Below are 22,832 nucleotides of genomic sequence, written 5' to 3'. Positions count from 1 at the left end.
TGTGCCTCTTATGGTTTGGGTATGAAGTGTCTCCCCACAACTCGTGTGTTGAAGGCTAGGTCCTCAGTGCAGCAGTGTTCAGAGGTGGGGTTTTGGGAAATGATTGGATCACTGAGGGCTCTGACCTCATCTATGGATTAATTCATTGATAACTGAATGGACTATTGGGAGTTAGTGGAAAATGTAGTGGTTGGGGGAAGTAGATCACTGGGTTTGGGCCCTTGGGGACTATGTCTTGTCCCTGGTCCCTTCCCCCCACTCTTTCTTTTCCGCCTCCTCTCTCTGCTTGCTGGCCCTTGTGAGCTGAGCAACTCTCTTCCACCATGACCTTCCTCCATGATGATCTGCCTCTCCTCACGCCCAGAGCAATAGATGGAAACCTTGCAGACTAGGAGCTGAAATAAACTTTTTTAATGTCAGGTATTTTGGTCATAGCAATGAAAAACTGGCTAACAGTGCCTGATTGATACAGAATGGGGAAGTACAAAATTGAGGAAGACTGTTTAGAACATTGAAATGATAAGAAAAGTGTATTCGGAGAATGAAATTCTTGCTAGGCATGGCCTTACTATTGAACTAGCAGCAGCACAGTTGTACAAACAAGGAGAAAAGAGATTGCTGTCATCTTCCTCTTCTTTCTTAATGAGTTTTCCCCTCCTTTTTGACCTCTTGGTAGCAAATTGGTAACATTTTTAGGGTTATGAAACTTTGATTAGCATATTGCATTTAACATGTGCTATTACCAAATATGTGATAAAAGGAAAACAATTTCTGTTCTCTGAGTGGGAAAAAGGTGGCTCATGACTGGAATGGTACCTAGAAAGATGTTGGATGGTGCCACTGTTAGGGAATGCTGGAGTACTGAGTGTATTGCTGTGACACCTGTGGGTTGAAAGTCCTTGGAGTGGCACCTCCCAGCTTCACTTCCTTCAAAGGTCACATCCTATCATTTTTCAACCACCTATCTCTGTATTTCTCAAGCCTTCAGAGATGATCATGACCAGTGTGTAGCCCAAGATGTAATTTTCATGGAGTGGGGTGGGAAGGCAATCCTTGGTCAGGGCACCAAAAACCCCACAAGGTTGAATATGAAGATGATGGACAAAGATAACCATTACTTGATTTCGAAGTCAGAATGAAATAAAAGGACCTGTTTTTCCCATTAAGAGTCACTTATGTGCTCCTCTAAGCCTTGTTTTTTATTTTTTTTCCATCTGGAAGAATAATCATCAGGGATTGTCCATCAAAAGGTGGTCCCTTGACCAATATGCAAGTCACTGAGGAGTCCTGCTCATAGTGCAGATTCCTGAGTTGTAAACTAGTCTGCTGAATCAGGCCTTTCAGGACTAGGGTTAGGAATCTGTATTTAGGAGAAACTCTCTAAGTCTTAAATACAATATAGAGTTTGAGAATCACTGGCATTAACAGCTGTTTTCCAACGCTTATTTTCAAATATACTTGTCAAGATGAAGATTGTCTAATTCTGATGAAATTGTGGACAAGCAATAATAAATGAATGCAGACAGAAAACAGTGTATAAAATCCCTCATATATATATATATATATATATATATATATATATTTTTTTTTTTTAACTAGATTACTAGTGTTTCCTTGATTGATATGAAGATTAAATGCCCAATTGCCAGAGACTGAAAAAACTCTCTCTGTGGATACTGGTTGTTAAAGGGTGGTTCTGAAAACATGTATTTATTTTTGTTTTCAGGAAGAAAGACTTAAACATTTTCTAAAAAATGTCAACAGTTTTCATGATTGTGCATTCCCAGTAAACCATCTAAATCTGCCTTCAATGTTGTATAAAATGAAGCCCTTAGGAAAAATAAATGCTTGGTCAGAGATGCTGGCATGTTCCAGGTTTCCTTATATATACAGTTTAACAAAATATTTCATACTGTCCTGGAGGGTAAGAAGATTAAAAAATTGTCAGATAAAGATGTGGTATACCTTATTAGTTTGTATGTTCCCTTTTAACTTACATTTTGACTCAACTTTGTAGCTTTCAAATTTTTGGTTTCAGAATGTGACTGGGTTCTATTTATGAAGAAGAGGTTTATAATTGCAGAGGTGAAGTTTAAATTCTACTTGCACGAGAGGTTACCTGTTTACTGTGTGGTTAATGTAAAATGTAAACTAGGCAAATAAACCACCCATGTTATTTTAAGACTAAATAAAAAGATCTAAAGAGAATATCTGGTATGAGCACTTGGAAAATACTCAAGAAAAGCAAAACTAAAATTAAAAATTAAACAGAATAAAACTAATTAAAATGGTACTCAAAAATCATTTTCCATGGCCATTTATGTATAACTTCAGATAATAGTTCAACAATTGTATCACATATTTTCAATAAAAATGAAGGTTACAGCTAATACTTATTCATTTTATTTAATTCAGCTGATGTTAAAGAGTTGGGGCTAAGAGTGTTTTTTTGTGTCTTTTTTTTGTTAGGTACTGGGAATTGAGCCTAGGGGTACTTTCCCCCTGAGCTACATCTCCAGCCTTTTTTAAATTTTTTGATTTTGAGATAAGATCTGGCTAAGTTGCTGAGACATTTGAACTTGCAATCCTCCTGTGTCAATCTCCCAAGTTGTTAGGATTCTAGGCTGGGGCTACTAGTTTTGATATGTCTTTATAGTTATAGAATCTGAAAGATGAATTGGTGGAATCAGAAATAAGGATGGTGTTGATGCTTATGCTAGAATTGAGTTCTTGAGGGCTCATTTGTTTGATCTCTTTTCAATGTTTTTTTTTTTAACAAAACACAAGTTATGCTGAGTATTTTGAAAATAAGGTGCACAAAGGCCTCCTTCCTACCACATGTAGGTAACTACTGTTTTCATTTTGGTATATATGCTACCTAATTTTTTCAGTATGAATAGACACATTATACATGTGTGTAGATATACATATATATTAGGTGTGCTACTTAATACATGGGTTTCACCAGACAATATTTTAAGACTATCTGTCCTATATACACATTTGCATATGTGTGTACGTGTAGTTTTCTTCACATTCCTTTTTTTGTTTTTTAATGGTGCTGGGATTGAACCCAAGGCCTTGTGCATGCAAGGCAAGCACTCTACCAACTGAGCTACATCCCCAGCCCCTTCACATTCCATTTATGGTTGTACTTTTGTCATAACCACAGTACCCATCATTTGTATATACTGTAGTGTATTTAGTGATTCCCTTATTGATAGACCTTTCAATAGTTTCCAGTATTTCTCCTTTTCTAATCAGTGTTCTGACCCCCCACCCCACACCCTGCTTTTGTTTTTTGGTACTAGGGATTGAACTCAGGGGCACTGAACCACTAAACCACATCCCCAGCCCTTTTTTGTATTTTATTTAGACACAGGGTCTCACTGAGTTGCATAGCTCCTTACCATTGCTGAAGCTGGCTTTGAACTGGTGATCCTCCTGTCTCAGCCTCATGAACTCCTGGATTGTAGGTGTGAGCCACTATGCCGGGCTCTGAAACCCATTGTCTGAATATTTTTTAGGATAAATTTATAGAAGTAGGATTTCTAGATTAAAAGAAATGCCCTTTTAAAAATTTGAGAAAGGGCTGGGGATGTGCCTCATTAGTAAAGTGCTTGCTCAGTATGCACAAAGCCCTGGGTTCAATGCCTACAACCTAAAAAAGAAAGAAAAAGAAAGTCAAAACAAAACAAAACCAAACCCTTTAAGATATATTCAAATTGTCCTTAGAAATATGTAGCAATGATAATTTTGGAACATTATGAACAATTGTGGGCTGTGTTAATCTCTTAAGTCTTTGTAAATTTTTATTAATCTCCTAAATCTTAGTAAATATAACCTACCAAAGATATGATTCTTGCCTTAGTTTTTGTTTGTTTGATGTGATAGCCTGAGGTTCTCCTGTGCTTCTGTATCGCCCTGAGTAGTTGATGTCCTGTACAGTTCTGTCCTGTCCTGACTTGCGGGTGGTGGCAAACTTCTTAGACAAGGGAAGGAATGAATTTTTTTTTTTTTTGTGGTGGTTCTGGGATTGGACCCAGGGACACTTGCTTGCTTATGCTTTACCACTAAGCAACATTCCCAGGCTCTGGATGATCTTACCTGGTCACTGTATAGTTAATAGATGATGTTTTGAGGGTATAAACCAGATTTGCTAAATGGAATGTCTCCTTTTCCTTGTCTTTTAAAACTTTGTTTTTTTAAAGCTCAATATCAATCAATCATCATGCTCTATTTAGGTATCAGTCAAAGCTTAATGGCCATCGAGAAGTCTCCATCCCCTCCCTGCCACAATCTGGGGATGGAAGCCAGGGCCTTGAGCATGCTACTAGTCAAGCTGTCTACCTCTGAGATACATCCTGAGCTTGAGCCTGGATCTTTGAAATACTATTGTGCTCATTTATCAACCACAGGGAAATGAAGAGCTCTGACCTGAACCCAGAAATTTAAATTCTGGCTTCCTGAAAGTGTGTTCGTATGGAGTGGAAGTGAGGAAAGGAAATTCTTTCATTCCGTTTAGAACCTGAAAATAGTTATTGGCAGGGATGTGTGTGTATGTATGTATCTATTTCTGACTCTCTCACTTCTAAGGGAGTCACCTCAGAATTCCTGGATTTTTTTTTAATCAGAAATACCATTTTTTCATTAGATTTTAGTCTCTTTGTACTTTGCAATGCTTATACATTTAGGAAACATCTGGCCCTAAATATTTACTCCAGAACTTAAGTAAGTTTTTATTACTGGTGGATAAATTTAATTCATATAGATTTGATCATTGTGGGCTCTGTTTAACATCATAAAAGGAGTTTGATTCTCAGGTAGAGAGCAATGCACCAGGATCTGACATGTGGTAACAAAACTGTTTTAGTCAAAGCTTAATGGCCAGCATTTGACTCAACTATTGGATTTTTGAGCTTTGTTTTTTTTTGTAAAAAATGAATTGGATTTTGATCAACACCCAGTCATTTTATGAACCTTCTGTTCCCTTCATAACGTCTTTTCTTGTTTCATGCAGGCATTCTTACATAGAATGAACCAGTGTGCTGCAGCAAAGGTGGACAAGAATGTAACAGAAGAAACAGTGAAGGTGAGGGGGTGCAGAGGGCATGAGTTCCCCATAGATAAAGTGGTCCCTGTGGGATGCTCCTTCAGTATCTTCAGTGTGACTGTGGTTCTATTCTAAGTTCCTGTGCCAGTCATTTGCATTGGTAATGGTATGAAAAGGTGTAATTAGGGTTTGGATAAAGGGAGGTCAAGAATACGGCACCTAGGGCATAGAGAATTTTTATTTTTATTTTTTTCAAATCAAGATCGTGGAGATATTTGCAAAGAGGAAGGAAAAAAATTCTAGGAAATACGACTAAGAACTTCAGTGTCTAGGAGAGGGAGGAAGTCGAGGGAGGTGTCAGACGATTGCTAGAGGTTGTTCAAGAAGGCAGGCGTGGGCAAATGTGACTTCCTGTCTCTGTGATAGCTAAAGAATTCAGACCTGGATATTTTACTGTGGTGCATCAGAGAAAGTCCACATGATATCTTTAAGTCAGACATAAACGTATAAGTATTTTCTTTTAATATGTAGGAAAAGGGTGTTGGGGATGGAGCTCAATGGTAGAGGTCCTGGGTTTCATTCTCAGCAAAACACACACACACACACACACACATATACACACACAGAATAGTGAAGGAAAAATTGTGAAGAAACGAAAAAGGATGGCAAATGAAAACTAAGTATGCTATAGTGATTATTTAAATTGTATAAATCATTGTTGGTATTGATGCTAACTTACTGTTTTATTTTGCTGAAAAAATTTCAGAGGATGTTTTAGGTTCTTCTGACCCTATTTCCTCATAATTTAAGCACCTTTCTTTTATTTTTTAATTATGCATTACAGTTATACACAATGGTGCCATTGTTACATATTTATACATGCACATAACAGAATTTGATGAATTTCATTTCAAAGTTTCCTGCCATGGCAGTATTTCAGTTAGTGAATTTTTGGTTGCAAGAAAAAGTAACCTATAATTCAGATGGACTAGAAGACACTTTCACTCACAGAGTGAGGTCTCTGAATAAAAGAAAAGTTCCATTTAGTGATTCAGGGAGGCCAAGAAGTTACTAGATCTTCTCTAACCTCTGCCATCCAGGTTATCAGCATTGCTCCTGAGCTGGCTTCTCCTATGATTGTGAAGTGACCCTGTAGCTGTCCTACTTGTCACCCCCCCCCCCCCGCCACAGCACCTTCTAGAAGGAGAAGGAGACTGTCCATTCAGGATACTCTTCTTAGGAGCAAAGACACATGTACCCCAAAAGCTTGCCAACAAGCCTTCCTAAACTTTTACCTGAAGCCCATCCCGGAAATGGTGGGACTGTCATGCTTGGGTTTGGAGACTCAGGCTTTGCCCTAAGAGCCAAGAATAGGGTCCTGGTTCCCAGAGTGTGGGAGTACAGGGGAAGTTCAGACAAAGTTGGGGTTCTGCCAGCAAGGTGAGAGAAAGGAATGGATGTGGGTAGCTATCCACTGAAGGTTTCACTTGGAGAGAGACTATTGTACCCTCATAGCCCATTGGGGTGATAGTCTTCCCCTTATACTTTTTTGCGGAAACTGCCATGTTGGGAGAGGCAAAGAGAATGCAAAGGTGACTTTCTCCTTTTTCTTTTCAACTTGCTTCGCTGTTGCACTTACCCATTTTTTTTTCTTTTATACAGATGTTGTTCTCAAACATTGAAGATATCCTTGCAGTACATAAAGAATTCTTAAAAGTCGTGGAAGAATGCCTACACCCAGAACCCAATGCTCAACAGGAAGTGGGGACCTGCTTTCTTCACTTTGTAGGATACATTTTTATTTCTTTTACAAGCTCTGCCTTTCTTGAGTTTAAGGTTTAGCTCTTGGCATAGTACTATGTGTGAATTCAGCATTAGAAATAAAATGGGATGCCAAAAGTTTAGGGTCTTTTAAGGCCAATGAAATCTTGCACTTCAAGCCAGAAATGGGGAGAGTGCCCTGCATCATCCATTTTACTCAGCAAAGAATAAACAGCCTTTTATTTTTCCTGACAAGTTAGTTCTTCGCATCCTCTGTAGCTTTGAATTCTAATGAATATTCAGGCTGTTCATAATGAATGGATTTTTATGTTTCTCTCAAACATAGAGCATTTTTCTTTTGAGGCGGAAAATCCTCACTCTTATAATGCACTTCAAGCCTTTTACTAGTCAGAATGTTCCCTTGTTAATTGGCTTGTGACAAAGCTGGAGGTGAACTAACCCAGTATGCCTGTCACTGAATTCTCCTCAAGGGTGGCTTCTCAGAAGGTTGTTCTGAATGAGCAGCATGGAAGGAAGAAGCAGTTGATGCTCAATTTTTCTCAGGTTACACACCCCGTGCCTGTGTGATCGTTTCCGTGTCTTTATATTTGATAGCTGAAATCATTTATGCAATCAGTGTGTAAAATTAGAAGCCACCTGTACAGGGAGAATGGTTTCCAGGCTAGAGAACATTCATACTTTAAAAAGAAAAAAAAAAGCATGCAAGCATGCTGCTGTTTATGCCATTTCATAGATGCTCATTTTCAGAATACCAATTTGAGTCCATGTATTTATCAAAATGCTACAGAATTCATATTTTACTTAAAAAACGGGTGACAGCATTATAGAAATCCAACCTTGTATATTTTTGATTTTCCATTTAGTCTTTTGTGAAGGTTTTTCTATGTGATTTTTATATCTATATGTGATGAGTAGGCTCTGTTTAGTCAAAATATTTCAAGAAGGTGATTATCTTAAAGGGGGGAGGCTCTTGGGAGCAGGAAGATCAAGCCATGCTTTTCTTGGGCACAACTGGAGGCTATGGGTGTTTGTGTCCTGTTTCCTTTCATGAAGGGATCAGAATCTTCTGCCAGCTGAAGCAGTTGCTATCTCAAGCCAGGGGTGCACATGGGAATCTTGTGTCCTGACAGTCACTTCCTTAGTAGCACATTATGAATCTGTCATCCCTGAATTTAGCTAAGTTATTTCTGAAGTTTTTTTTTTTTTTTTTCCTGGCTCATACCATTTCTTGAGATAAGTAGTTCAGTACATTCTGTGCTGGCTATATAAAATAGGGCTTAATGTTTCTGAATGCATGCCTTTGAAATTTCAAAGGACACACTTCTGTTCTACTATTTGATCAATTATTTTTTGTGTCTTCCTCTTTTGTTGTTCCTTGATACCTCCTAGCTACTTTGAGGAAAAAAAAAATCTTACAGATAGAGTGGGGCTTAGGAATTACGAGTAAAATCACTTTTTTTCTTTTAAGGAAAAACTCCACTATCCATTTATGAAGACCGGGCAGGAACACCTTCACCACTTCCTTGTGTTCCTACTTCATCATTTTTAATGACAGCTCTAATTACTAGATTTCTGCATTGATCCCACATCTGTCCATCACTGCCCTTGCAATTTCTGCCTAATGATCCTAATGTTCTTTTCGAGAGCTACCTAGAATTGTTACTCTTTTATAGTATGACAGCTATTTGAAAGTAGTTATTATTCCTTGACTTTTCTAAACCAACAGATATCTCTTTCTGAAATGACCTCACAGATCTCATGTCTCAGGGTCTATCATTATCTTAGTCACTTGTTGCTGGATATTGCCCTGTATGTCAATGTCTCTGTTAAGCACAACGTTTCAGATTGGTGTCTACTAACTGCAGGTTTGTATGGCACATGCTTTCCCCCTTGGTCAAAAATACCTTTCTTCCCTCTACCTGCCTGGGAATCATGGATTTATTCCACAGGACCTTGCTTAGAAGTAATGGCATTTTTAAAGCTCCATTCTCATGGCAAAGCTGAGTGCTCTCTTCTCTGTACTTTGCTACCACTTTGATTCATTTTTTTTATTACTGCAGTCATCATATTGGAATATAATAATATATATCTGTCTCCTTTTCTAGGTTATTTTTTATGGATCAGGGAAAACACATAAATAACAAGGAAACAAACAAACAAATACATGTACACACCCAGAGTGGCTCTTGAGACATAGTAAAGTTTATTTATGTATATCATCACCTAGATTAAAATTTCAAAATGGCAAATAAGCTGACTCTAATTTATTCTATCTTGAATTCACAGAAAGACAGGTTTCGTATCTATGATGAATACTGTAGCAACCATGAGAAGGCACAAAAATTGCTTCTTGAACTTAACAAAATAAGAACAATCCGGACGTTTCTTTTGGTAAGTGTATTTCTATGTGTTATCCTAGGCTGATGTTTATTGATGGGCCCAGGAAGAATCAAGGAAGCATCAGTGTGGTGTAAAAAGCTCTTTGTGAGATGACTTTTTGCATACCCAGGCTGAGAAGCTAGGGTCGGTCCTTTGATGACTGTAAGCAGTTAGAGCTGGAACAGAGTTCTCTATAGGAAAGTCCTGCTAATGCCCTCTCCTGGATGATCATAAATTGCTTGTGAGACCCCACAGATTTCTAGTGAAAAAAGAACTTCTGCCACAGTTCATCATTGCTTTGTATTTTCAGCTCCCTAGGGTTTTTATTCCCTTCTCCCAAGAGCTTTAAGTAGGGCAGTGGCAGACAGGAGGCAAATCAAGGATGTGGAAGAAAATAAATGTAAAGACCATTCTATATATAGTAGTTTTCACGAAACCAGCAAAATATATATTTAATTTTTTAAGGCAGCATATATAAATGCATATTTTGGCAGTTACTTGGATAATCTAAACACCACAGAGAACTACATTGTAAGTGTACAGTTCAGTGATATTTAGCAGAGTGCAGAGTGATACAACCACCCCCCAAATCCAGTTTTTTAGTATGTCCATCACCCTAAAAAGTCCCTCACGTTCCTTGATTTCCATTGACTTTTTATCATCTCAAACCTGCCGTGTAGCCTATCCCATGTGTATTTGCTTTGACTTTATAGTTTGTTTCTCTATTGAGATTTGCTATTGGTTTATTCACTGTTAACATATTGTCTTTCAGTTCAAAAAATTCTTTGAGCATATTCATAATAGTTGTTTCAAAGTCTTTGTTTGCTAAATCCAGGATCTAAGTATACTCAGAGTTTTTATTGACTGTGTATGAGTCACATTTTCCTGTTCCTTTGCATATCATAATTTTAAATTAAAAACTAGACATTTTAAATAACTTATGATAGCAATTCTGGATTCTATATTTTCTCCATGAGATTGATTATTGTTATTTGTTCGTTTCTTTGCTTTGTTTTTAATAACTTGCCTCGACTTATTTGAGGAATCTTTCTTCTCATCTATCTTCAGCTGATGATATCTCTGCTCACTTTATTTTCATATAATTCAGACTTGTTTTTTAGAGATCCCTCATTTGACTGCTTAGTTTAGTGGTCAGCCAGTGATTTCTCAGAGCATAATTCTCTCTCTTGTCCATGGATCTGTGTGTGAGTGTGGGTATGGACACATTCAAAGGCCAGGTGGTCGGTCTGCAAGTTGACTCAGGTCTTTCTTTCTAGGGATCTTCTCAGGTCTTTGTTTTCTGCAAGTGCATACAGCTTTCCCAGTCATCCAGAGATAAATGTAGAGTTTCTCTAAGCCATCTATAGCACTCCATATTTTCCCTGTAAATTTTTGGCTAATCTGCTAGTCTTACCCTTGCCCCAAACAAGACTGCAGTCTCAGGCTGCTGAAACTAGGGGCATTCCCTGTTTTCTTTATGGAGTTCTAATTTAATTGACAGCACTCCTGCCCTCTACATCCCCCTATATCCCCATTTGGCAGAAAGTTTTCCAGGCTAATGCTACTGTAGCCCAGAGTTTGGGGTTGGATTCCTGTCTCATGAATTTGAAGAATAAAATCCATGGACACAAGGGTGAGAGCAAAGTAACAGGATTTATTAGAGTAACAGAAAGGAAGTAGAGCTACCAAAGAAGGAGGGTTCCCAAGAGAGGATACCCAAGAGTGACTATTGTCCAGGGATTTATATAGATCTGTAAATTTAAGGAAGTCAGCCCCCTGCCCAATTTTGGATAAGGCATTCGGTGTCCATGAGGTATTCATGCAGACTTTAGTCCAATAAAATATCAATCAGGTATTTTTCCTTCTTTGGAGAGGCATGGACCCCAGTCACGTAGGTCCTGATTTAAAAATAGCCTCTTTGTAAGTTTCTTAGCAAATATCTGCAGGTGCTGTTTGTGCTCTACTGCCAGGAAGTTACCTAGGGGCCCTTCTCCCTCTCCTCCCAGGCTTATCTCTTCCTCTTGACATCACTACTGTGATGGTACCGCCTGGAGAAAACCTCTATGCAGTATGAGCTGCGGGTGGGGATGGGTTCCGGGGAGAAGATAAGTCTAAGCAAGAATGCTGCAGACTCTCAGTGTTCTTACCTCAGGTTAAAAATTCCTCGTGAACAAACACGTCTGCATTTGTTCTACGACAGTTGATTTCTAGAGTCGTGAAATTGGTCTTTTTTGGTTTGTCATTTGGAAAGAGGGTGTACTGATCATCTCTTCTGCCATCGCTAGGAAAGCCTTTACCTTACTGAACGTTTTGGGCTCTTTCTGAAGTGTGAGAATTCTTGCCTAATACGTTCTTTTCTACTTTTAATCTAGTTGGCCGAGTGAATTGTGTAAAGTTCCTAGATAAAATAAAGTTCCTAGATAAAATGCTGCGTTCAGGTGCTTCTATGGCCTGTGTAGAGGGAACCTGCTTCTCTACTTCTTGCCCTGGCATGCATTCACCCTGAATTATCTGGATGACCTTAGGATAGAGATTACATCTCTGGTGTCATTTTCCTTATTCATTTCCTTATTCAATAGTGACAATACCCTTTGACAAACATCCAAAGAGTTCCTGGATTTGGCCCCTTGGTTATGCTACCACCTCTGTATGATGATCATTGAAATTTATGATCATTGAAATTTCTGGAGGATTGTTTAGGCAGCATATGTTTACACATGCATAAAGATTCTACAGTATATATATGTAACCAGTCTAAAGTGGTGATTGGCTTCGGCTATTTTTTCTCCCCACCATTGGTCTTCCTTTTGCATGGGTTCCTGCTCAGCAGTTGGTTGCCTTCTCAATGAATATGGAAGGGACAGTGTTTTAAAGCAATGTCATGAAAGGTGCTAACTCACCAGTTTGACATCTGAGAGGCTCTCTTCTCCCTTTATTGGATATTTATTATCTAATATATATTTAATTACGATGGTCATAAGATTTTTGGCAAGTTTTGAGTCTGTTTCTTTGCATTGTTTAGGAAATGGTGGCTTTATTTTTTGGAATCAGTTTTCTCTTAAACACTACTCTACGGTCATTGGACGTGCCTTCAATTTCAGTTCACTGTGATTACTGATTTAAGGATTTCTCCATTCACCTTGAATCTTCGGAGATTCTGTCTGACTGACTTCTCTTGAGTTGGCTGCCAGGTGTCTGGCAGAGTGGGACAGCAAAAAGTGGCTTAGAGATCACTTGGTTAAAACCTACCAATTTTACAGAGAGGAAAAGTGGAATTCTGAGGTTAGTCCAAGCTGTGTCACCAGCCAGTGGAAGAGCCTGGGTTAGAAGTTAGAAACCAATTATCTGGACACTTGCTCTTTTACAGTGCAGTGTATCTCTCCTTATAAACAAAATCTCTATCCTTCCTCTGTCTAGCTATCATCTGTCCACCCATCCATCTCTTTCCCTCTCCCTCTCTACCTTTTCCCTGAAACATTATTCTCGGTAGAATATATAAACTAATTTTTAAGCTATACATTGAAACATATTTTGGATTCTCTATTCTATTTGAAAGACCAAGGTATTTCTCTCTGTCTCTGTGTTATTTGTGACAAGAACAATGTGCTCGTCCCAGAGAAAGAAGACTATGGACACAGGCTTTCACAACTTTTCAGCCTAACATTTTACCATAGAAGAAATTTTCACAGCCTCAGGTTTACAGAATGTACTTAATTATGTTTATTTCCACCTCAGAACTGCATGTTGCTCGGAGGAAGAAATAATACAGATGTCCCCTTGGAAGGATACTTGGTAACTCCGATTCAAAGGATATGCAAGTACCCTCTGCTCTTGAAGGTATTTTATGCGCTTTGTCATTGTAGCATTTTCTTTATGCCTACATATTTTGCTGATGATCTTTTAAAGATTTGTCTTTTAAAGAGTCTGACATTCTTTTTAAAAAGGCAGGCCATAGTTACTGGAAAAAAATGGCTATTTTGTCACAAACTTATATATGAGGTAGAAGCATATTTCTAGTAGAAAAGCCACTGAAAAAGGCTTTTAGTGCTCTTTGTAGAAAACATACTTGTTTGAGTTTCATTTAGAGAAAATAAATGCATTAGTTTGAAGAGAGATCCCATTAAGTGCATTATGTCTAGTTCATATAGCCCTTTAGCTATTTTAAGTGAAACCACAGTTTGTATAGTTTTTGATTTTCCCAAACTTTGGTGACTTCATGATGCTAATGAAGTTAATGTCAAAATTGCATTAATTTCAGAGTCTGGTTTTAAAATTGTAAGGAAATAGGGTGGATCAGATGGGACAATAAATGGTAGAAATGAGATGATATTGCTAAGAAAATACCACACCTCTTAAAGACAAGAAGTGGCCCAATAATGGTTATAAATCTGTAGCCTCATTATAGGAAGCAATATTTTTATAATGAGAAATATATTGTACTGTCCTAACTACTACACTTACTGCAAGGTTTAATGAATAGGTTAGAGTGTCAATTTTTAAAGCTGTGTTTTGGAGTTATACCATCAGGATAGGCAGTTGGAAGTAGTTATTGAGTACATGAGCTGAGTTCAGATCCCAAGTATGGTGCTTACTAGGTCTCTGACAAGGGTATGTAATCTAAACCCTCAAGCCTTGATTTTTCATTGATGAAACAGAGATGGTGATGTGATTATGCCAAAAGAAGAAGAAGAAAAATAAATTATAACATGTAACTATGAGAATGTATATCTCTATGTTTGTGAGTGAATATGCATGACATGTGCACATAGAATTTAGCATAATGATTAACTATTTTATATAAGTCATTTAGCATAGCATGCACTCTATACATTTTATCCATTATTCTATTTGATTCTGATTTATTTTAATACATCAATATCTAGTTGACATCTACATTTTTAAAAATAGAAACGGTATAGACATTAAATGGTGTTTTTGTTGATTTATTTTTTAAGATATAAATTTAACTGCAACTTTTGTCAGTTGCATAAAGTTTATCTGTGTAAAATATGTTTGAAAAGAATGCCTCTTATAAGAAAGTCAAAAGTTTCTTGGCTAAATCATAAAAATATTCATACAGAGAAGCTAACGCAGGTGTCTCCAGTTGTGCAAAGCTTTGGCACAGTCTTTGGAAGTAGAGAATATTGGTGTAAATAATTCTTTTCTTTCCTTCTGAGAATCCCTACAGCCCTCTAACTATGGAACTCAGTTTGTATGTGTATTCATAACTGCAGTTATTCTTTGTCCTAAATTTTGTGGAATCTCGGAGGATTTATGATTCAGCCTTCCTTCCTTCTCCTGCCCCCTCCCTCTCTCCCTCCCTCCTTTTTTCTTTCTTTCCTTTCTTCCTTTCCTCCTCCTACTGGAGATTAAACCCAGAACAAGTACTCACTCTATCACTGAGCTATATCCCCACCCCTTTTTATATCTTTATTTTTTGAGACACAGTCTCACTAACTTCACTGGGCTCCTTAGAACTTGTGATCCTCCTGAATAGCTGGGATTACAGGTGTATACCACCATGCCCAACAGAAATTTGTTTATTCTAAGAGTAAGAAGGGATGGGAATATTAAGAAGATGATTTTTCCCTTTTGGTGAATACTATTTGCACAAACATGGAAAAACTATTTACTCTTGTAGCAGAAGTATTGGTGTTGATGTTTGTTACATCAGCTGAAGAATTGTGCTGGGATTCTCTTTGATTTGGAGTGATTTTTTTTTTTTATTCAGAGAAAAATATTAAAGGTATTGGAACAGAAGTGTTCAAAAAATAAACCATTGGTCTGTGGAACTTGAAATGATTGAGTCAACCAGTCAACACAAGGTGTGTGGCCAATAACTGCCAGGTTATTATTGATGGTTTCTCTTGTTATTTCACATCATCTATATTCAACCCGTAGAGACCCATCTCATGGCCTACAGGTTGGCTTGACCACTTCACATAACTTACAAGTACTTGGACCCCACAGAATTCCTGGTGAAGGCTGTATTTCTCCTCTATGGGTTTGTGATCCAGTTTAACTTTTAAATCTTGTCCTGGGAGTGGCACAACGAGTTTTTTTTTTTTCTGGTGTTAGCTCTCCAGAACAGAATGTGAACCGACCAAATGCAGGGTCAAAGTTGGGCAACTCAGGAGAGTGTAAGAACTGCCCACTTTCCACTGCATGTTGGGAATTAAGAAAATTCTTTTGAAGGGCTGCCTCAGGGTTTCTGTAATTGTGTTAGCTACATGATGGCAACTATAGTAAGGAAACAAATGACTAATTAAAAGTAATGTGGTCACAACTGTCTAGACAGTGGGTGAAGATGTTTAATTTTGTGTTTCTAAACAATAGCTAACAAGACCTTTTAATATATTTAAAAGATTAAAGATTACTCTAATTTTGATATCCTGAATGGAAAAAACATAAATTTAAAATTCCCCCCAACCCCCTAGACACCCAAACAAAAAGGAACATATTGGATATGTGTTTCTTCATTCATCACAGAGGAGGAATTAAGTAATTGGTGGAAACAACATGAATTGCTGTTTTTTAAAAATTTTTTTAAGTTGTGAATGGACACAATACCTTTATTTTATTTATTTTTTTTTATGCAGTGCTGAGGATTGAATCCAGTACCTCACATATGTTAGGCAAGCGCTCTACCACTGAACTACAACCCCAGCCCTGTAAATGGCTCCTTAATGATGGAGCATTGCGAAATGTGTAAACTATTTTGCTGAATGTAAGACATGCATAAATTTTGCTTTGCTTAGTTTCTCAAAAAAATGTTAGAAAATAGACATTTAAATTATTCTTGACATTATGGAACCTACTTATTTGAAGATTTATTTTGTTAAAGACTCCAGGAAAATGTAATTAAGATATAAAGATGTGCTTCTGTTAGGATAAAAGTCAAACATAAATAAAAAAAATTTACATGCTCCAGGTGAGTTATTTGATGACTTGAAAGAAGAAATGTAACTTTGTTTTTAAAAATAAAATAAGTTTGAGGGGAAAAAACTGGAGTGATTGGAAAATATGCGTTGGGATCATGCTTGCTCACTGATTCCATGTTTGTTTTTGATCCTACTCTCACTGGAGTTTGTGATGTCACTTAAAGTGGCTCTCAGGATCTTTGTGATTTTCATTTCCTGGTCAGTCTGAACCTACTGTTCCAGAAAACTGAAGATCAAAGGGTAATTCCTTTTTTGGTGTGTATAAACAGGAGTTGCTGAAGAGGACTCCACGGAAACACAGTGACTACGTGGCAGTGATGGAAGCCCTCCAAGCCATGAAAGCAGTCTGTTCCAACATAAACGAGGCCAAGAGACAGATGGAGAAGTTAGAAGTTTTAGAGGAATGGCAGTCTCACATTGAAGGCTGGGAGGTACATCCATTTTGGCCCACTATGGAGATTAAGATAGTTCTCTTAGGTCCTGTCCTGTGGAATTATTGGCATTGGTGGAACCATAAGTGGTTGTTTTCCTAGATATTGCTCAAGGACCCTGATCAATTCTGAAAAAGGCTCACAATATGTTTAAGGTAGCAGTTAATGACAGTCTCGTTCGGAGAAGTTAATGATGGAGCCAGTACACACCGTGTGGTTCTAAACTTGGGTATTTCAGAATTTGTGATTTACAAACTATCCTTTTCCCTGTCTTAACTTTGGTCAACAAATCATAGTCCTATCCTTGAGTGAACAAAAAGAATGGAAGTAAAGTCCATTACGTGTGTTGTGATATTATTTTCAGACTCTAGGTGTTAGATGTTGAATTTCATTTTAAGTCCACTCAGTCTAAGTTTTGATTTCTTCATTTCTAAAATGGAAGAACTCTCTATGATTTGATTTTTAAGGTCTGTTCAAAATGAAAAAAACATTATAGTTTCATGAGTCATTAAGGAAAGGCTTTAAAAAGGACAAAAATGCAAATGAAGTCTATGGGCCAGAATCTGTAAGATGTTTCTCAGCTGTCGTTAACTTTGGGTCCCAATTATTTCATGGGGGTTGGAGTCCTACGAAATTTTTCTGCTATACAGAAAAATAAGCCAAAATTTAAATGGTTTTGACTTAAATGTGTATGAGCTTTGGGCTACTATAATTTTTTTTCATGTTACAAAGTAAGCAATTAAGATGATTTTTAAAAAGTGTAAGCAAGATTGAAAATGTTCCCAGCCAAATGCTGTATCACATAAATCCAAGTAAATTGCTTTTATCTTTAGGAATTTATAGTTGACTAATTTGTTTCTTATCTTCAATATGTTGGTTTTCACTTAGATCTAAAATTATATCCACCAAGAGATGCAAAGAAACTTCAAACATTCTCCTTCAGGAATTCTCCTCTATTTGTCTACTTCTGCTGTGAATCTTTTAAAATGCTAACTCGGATCTGACTTAGCTTCCTCTTTGGCTATCTTCTTCCATTTCAAGTGTCCAGGGTGACCTCCCATTTCGGCATGAATGTCACTTCTTTCAATCAGTTAGAATGGTTGTGTGTTTTACAGTTGATTCATGATGACAATTTCTCTCCTGGGGAGTGGTTGTCCTGCTGGGATGAGAAAAATGGAGTCAAGTTTGCTTTGCAGTTCTGTTGTCACTCAAACATTGGAAGAAAAAAACAAACTTGCTTTAAATTGCAGGATTTGTCAGTGAAATCTGCCAGGCTTATTCCTAAAACAAGAATTTCAAAGACTTCTTCCAGTACTCTAAGGAAACCAAATCAGTCTCAATTTTGTTTCCTTCTGGTGTATATTCTGAAGATTGAATCTACTGCAGAAGGAGATTCCTTAAACACCATCAGTATTGTTTGCACAGTATTCACCAGCTATTCAAAGGGAGATATATGTGGGTTGTATTATGTCATACGTAGCCCATAACAGAGGGTGCCTCAGCCTTACCAGCTGTTAGAGTTTGGATCTTGAATGTCCCCTCAAAGGCCCATGTGTTCAAGACTTGGTTCCCTAGCCAGTGACACTAATGGGAGGTAGTCAAAAAAAGTTAGGTCATTGGGGGCTTGCCCTTGAAAGGGATATTAGGACCTAGCCCCTTCCCATCATCTTTCTCTTTTGCTTCTTGCCCACCATGGGGTGAGCAGCCTCTCTGTCACATGTTTCCATTGTGACCTATTGTGCTGCCACAGGCCAGAAGCAACAGGGCTAAGTGACCATGGATTGAGACTTGTAAAACCATGGGCCAAAATAAACTATTCCTTCTTCTAAGGTGATTTGTCCCAGGTATTTGTTATAGCAATGAAAACCTAGTTAACGCACCACCTTGGTGATTTTACAATCCTGAATGCAAGAGAAAAGTGGAGCATTGAAGCCAAAGAAAGTTAGTGGTGTTTAGGGAATTCTATGAAGTTTTCAGGAAAATCGGGAAGGCACAGGTGACGTGAATGCCTTATCCCTAGAAGGCTGGCAGCCTTGAGTAGATTTTGATGAGTGTGTTCAACCCCAACTGTACAGAGTGTTGGGGGTTTGGGTTCTTAGGGGGATGTAGCTTAGAGTGGGGCTTAGCCAGCTGGTTGGCAACCTGTGGTCAGAACCTGATTACTCATTCCAGTTCACCACCCTGGAGAGATGAGGAGAGATCTTGGTCACTTCTGAGGACTTTAGGAGAAATAACTAAGTCTGGTAGGATTCTATAGGAATGCAGAGTTAGACAACAGAATGGATTCAGGCCCTGAGAAGTCAGGAATGGGTTACCAAGAGCTATTTTTTAATATTTATTTTTTAGTTGCAGTTGGACACAGCATCTTTATTTATTTTTTTTTATGTTGTGCTGAGAGTCGAACCCAGGGCCTCGAATGTGCTAGGCGAGCACTCTACCTCTGAGCCGCAACCCCAGCTCCCAAGAGCTATTTTTGAAAGCCTAACAGGAATTACTGCTCAGCCTGAAGGCAGCTTTGTGTATATGCAGTGTGGCTCTTGTGGGGTTAGGACAGGGCCAGGTTCAGATGTAGGTGGCAAGACAGTTTACAGAAGCCAGACTTCCCTGAAGAGTTTTCAAGGTCAGAAGCCTTGGACAAACACTGTGAAACAGCTGCTGACCATTCAGGACCACCTTCAAGATGACACCCTTGCTTTAGTAACTAAAATTCTCTTGAAGGGCATCCAAGTCCGATACATTATGAATTTGCTCTACTTCCATTTTAGTTGGAAATTTTCTCATGTAAGTTACTTAGTTACCCAGGGTGTCATTTTCCCATTAATCAAATGAAGGTTTTATTGTTTTTGCAATAAATTCTTGGATCTGAAATTGTCATTTATGTGAATAAATGCTGCTAAATTATCATTTATATAAATTTATGTGAAATGGCAATTGAAATTTATCATTCCTAAATAATATGACATAGTGAAAAGCAAGGCTTTTGAGCAGACTTTGGATTTCGTCGGGACTCCAACCCTTTGTTCGGGGGTAATATGTCAGACCTCTTTTATATACAGTGTGAATTATTGTAGGGGTCAAATGAAGTAAGTGAAAGTACTTTGAAAATTGTAAAATGCTCTGCAAATATGATAGTATTTTAAATCTTTGGTTTCAGCAATGGGACTTGACCCTTGAGAAATTCCCCTCATTTGACCAGTGTGCCTCTTCATTGAAGGTGTTGATTACTTTAGGTGGTATAGTTCCGAGTAATGGGAATTAAAAGAAAAATTAATTTGAAAGATATTGGGCCACTCACAGAATCAATAGAAAAGCTTTTCTCAGATTTAAAGGTGCATTAGGGCAGCTGTGGCTTTCTGGTTGTCTCATCAGCACCCTAGCCAAGATAAATAGGCTCTTGTATTTTTTTCCATCCATATATTACTTCTTTCAACTTTCAGAATTGAAATTCTAAGATTCCACTAATTTGGGGGATCCATTTTCTTAGGGAAGGGCAGAGGTCCTAGAATGCCAGTCACCTACCTTGGGAAGTACTCATCTGGCACTGTGTGCAATCTAACAAAATACCTGGTTCTAAGTACTTTTTAAAGAAAAAAGGTTTATTTAGCTTATGGTTCTGGAGGTTCAGGAGCATGTCACAGGCCTCTGCTTAGTTTTAGCGAGGGGTTCATGGTGGATGGCATTATGAGGCGGGAGTGTAGGAGGAAGAGGCCAATGATGTGGTGTGTGTGGAGAGGAATTCAGGGGAGGAAATCTGTAATAACAAATCCCCTTTGCATGTACAACTACATTGCAAGGCTACCTTAGGATAACCCACTTGTGGGAACTAATTCCATCCCATAAGACCTTCATGAATGCCTCCTAAGGGTAATGCCTCCATGACCTAATTACCTTCCACAAATTTCCACTTCTTAAAGGTTCCAGCGCCTCAACACTACTAGCACATTAACCTTTTGGGGATGGACAATATGCAGACCCTTGCAGTGAGCCTCAACAGTTTGCTGGGGTATCATCCCAATTATATAGACTTAAAAAGTGAGGACTATTTAACTTACATCCTTACAACTCACAGGTAGGCCAAGATCAGTTTGAAAAATAGTAGCCTGATTCTAAAGTTCCATGTATTTCTTACTTTGTTATATTATAACCACACTGAGAGAAAAATTGAGCCAATTCTTTGGATTAAGGGTTTTGTTTTGTTTTCCTGCTTCTTCTTTTACAGCAAGTTGATGATAGAAATTAGGTTTTTATTAGCATTTATGGAGTAACTGGCATAGAAGATCTGTAGTTATTGTTTAATTGTTCATTTCTGAAATCATGCCTTTTATTAGCATAATCTATTATATATCTTATCTAACATGCAGAACATTGCAAGATACTCTACCAAAGGTAATGGTATGGAAATGTGATTTGGATGGGAAGTTTATCAGCTGATTCATTTTGTAGAACAGTAATATTCTGTTTCATCCTTCTTCTTGTTTGGTTGATTTATGATAACTGTAACTTTTGGAGTTGTACAGAAGTATTTTGACAAGGGAATATCATCAACATTACATTGTTTAGTAATGGAACTTTAAAATCCTTGATATTCCTGTTTGGAATTGGTCTTTCAAATCTGAGAAAAACATGTCTGAACAAAAGAGAAGAGAAAGATTATTAGTATTGTAGGTGTTGGGGAAAATGAGATTCAAGATAATTATTGTGATTTAGAAAGTAAGGAGAAATAGAAGTCTGGCATTTTTGATTACCTTTTTTTTCATGGAGAAATACAATGCTACAAGACCATGTCGAAGACATCCTGGAATCTATTTACTTGCTCCGTTTGATTGAGCGTGCTATACAGCGTACTGACTGCATGTCATGTTCTTTTGTTATTTCTTGAGCCTGAGTCTTCCAGAGATTGGTGATGAGGCTGCTTTCTTTTGTACTCTGTGCTGTGTGACTTGGCAGGCACAAATTCATCTACTACCTTGAGGTGGAAATGAGTTATAGATGGTCCTTGTTATTTGAGGATAAGTGGTTCTGTGAAAAGATCACTGAGAATGAATCTAGTTAAACAGAGGAACAAACTTTCTAGTGGGAGAAGAGGAAAGTTTTATCTTGGCAAAATCAATATAAACATTATCAGTATGATTTATATATGACAATTCCATTTACAATTTTATTGAGTTTGAACCTCAAGAAATGAATAAAAGTTGAGTGTTGTTTTTTTTGGGGGGGATATTCATTTTATGACAAAATTGTATGATACAGTTATGCTAGTCTTCATGTTTTATTAAATAGCATTTAAAAATTGCTCTTTTGTAAGAATATTTACACAATTCATTAGTTTTCTCAAGAGACACCTTTGGTGGGAGGGGATCTCCTGGAAATCAAAGGGAGATCAGTCTAGGAAAGGGACCAAAGGGTGGGAGATAGGGAGGGAGGGGGAAGTGCTGGGGAGTGATATTGGCCAAATTATATTGATATATATATATATATATATATATATATATATATATATATATATATGTTGTGCATATATGAATATCTAATAACAAATCCCATTGATATGTACAACTATAATGCACCAATTAAAAATGTGTGGGAAAAAAGAGACATCATTGATATTGAACACCTATCAAGTTGTCATTCTGGTCAGTTTTCTTTTCTTGAACCATGAGTGGGCCTGGCTCCTTTAGATCTTGGTTGGTCTGTGCATTATATATGAGTATGGAAATTTCAAGCCTCTCTTATCTTTTCCAAGACTGTGGTTTCTCTCCGTGGTCAGTTGTTTTTCTGATTGACATGCAACATTTAGTTCATGAGATGAAGTGATCACGGAGTCTGACTTTAAACGTTGTTAACTAATCAGTGGTTCCACATTACAGTGAGGTCAACTTGGTAGAGATTCATACCAGGATAAAATGTTCAGCACATTGCTTGGCATGAATAGAATTCATCTAGATAAAATATGTGTTATGCATGGTTGTTTAATAATTAAATGTGTATTTGCTGAAGAATAGATATTTAGAATGAAAAATGAACACTGATTTTAAAAATGAAGAAAAACTACTAACAAGGTAAATAACAGTCAACTTAAAGGACTATTCAATGATAATGAATATTAGTAGATGTAAGAATATATAGTAGATGTAAGGAAAGAGGTTCAAAAAGCTAAATTACTCAAGGATGGGGTGGAGGAAAAATAGCTGGGGGTTTTGGTAACTACTGAGCACTTTGAATTCGTGGTAACATAAAGCTGCCATT

General features: G+C 37.6%; 1 protein-coding gene across 1 annotated transcript in view; it reads left to right on the top strand.

The window, feature by feature from the left end:
- The window catches only part of Prex2 (phosphatidylinositol-3,4,5-trisphosphate dependent Rac exchange factor 2), a 298,856-nt gene that overhangs the window by 63,084 nt on the left and 212,940 nt on the right, over positions 1 to 22,832 (top strand). Inside the window, exons 2-6 of the mRNA XM_046428586.2 lie at positions 5,021 to 5,092; positions 6,716 to 6,838; positions 9,122 to 9,226; positions 12,950 to 13,051; positions 16,425 to 16,586. Of these exons, the coding sequence (XP_046284542.1) occupies positions 5,021 to 5,092; positions 6,716 to 6,838; positions 9,122 to 9,226; positions 12,950 to 13,051; positions 16,425 to 16,586 (564 nt within the window). The remainder of the gene's footprint in view (positions 1 to 5,020; positions 5,093 to 6,715; positions 6,839 to 9,121; positions 9,227 to 12,949; positions 13,052 to 16,424; positions 16,587 to 22,832) is intronic.

Source organism: Marmota monax, unplaced genomic scaffold (assembly GCF_021218885.2).
Source record: "Marmota monax isolate L192 unplaced genomic scaffold, Marmota_monax_Labrador192_F-V1.1 WCK01_AAM20220418_F8-fsc00044, whole genome shotgun sequence".
In the NCBI taxonomy this organism is placed as follows: Eukaryota; Metazoa; Chordata; class Mammalia; order Rodentia; family Sciuridae; genus Marmota; species Marmota monax.
This window is presented reverse-complemented; position numbering and strand designations above follow the sequence as displayed.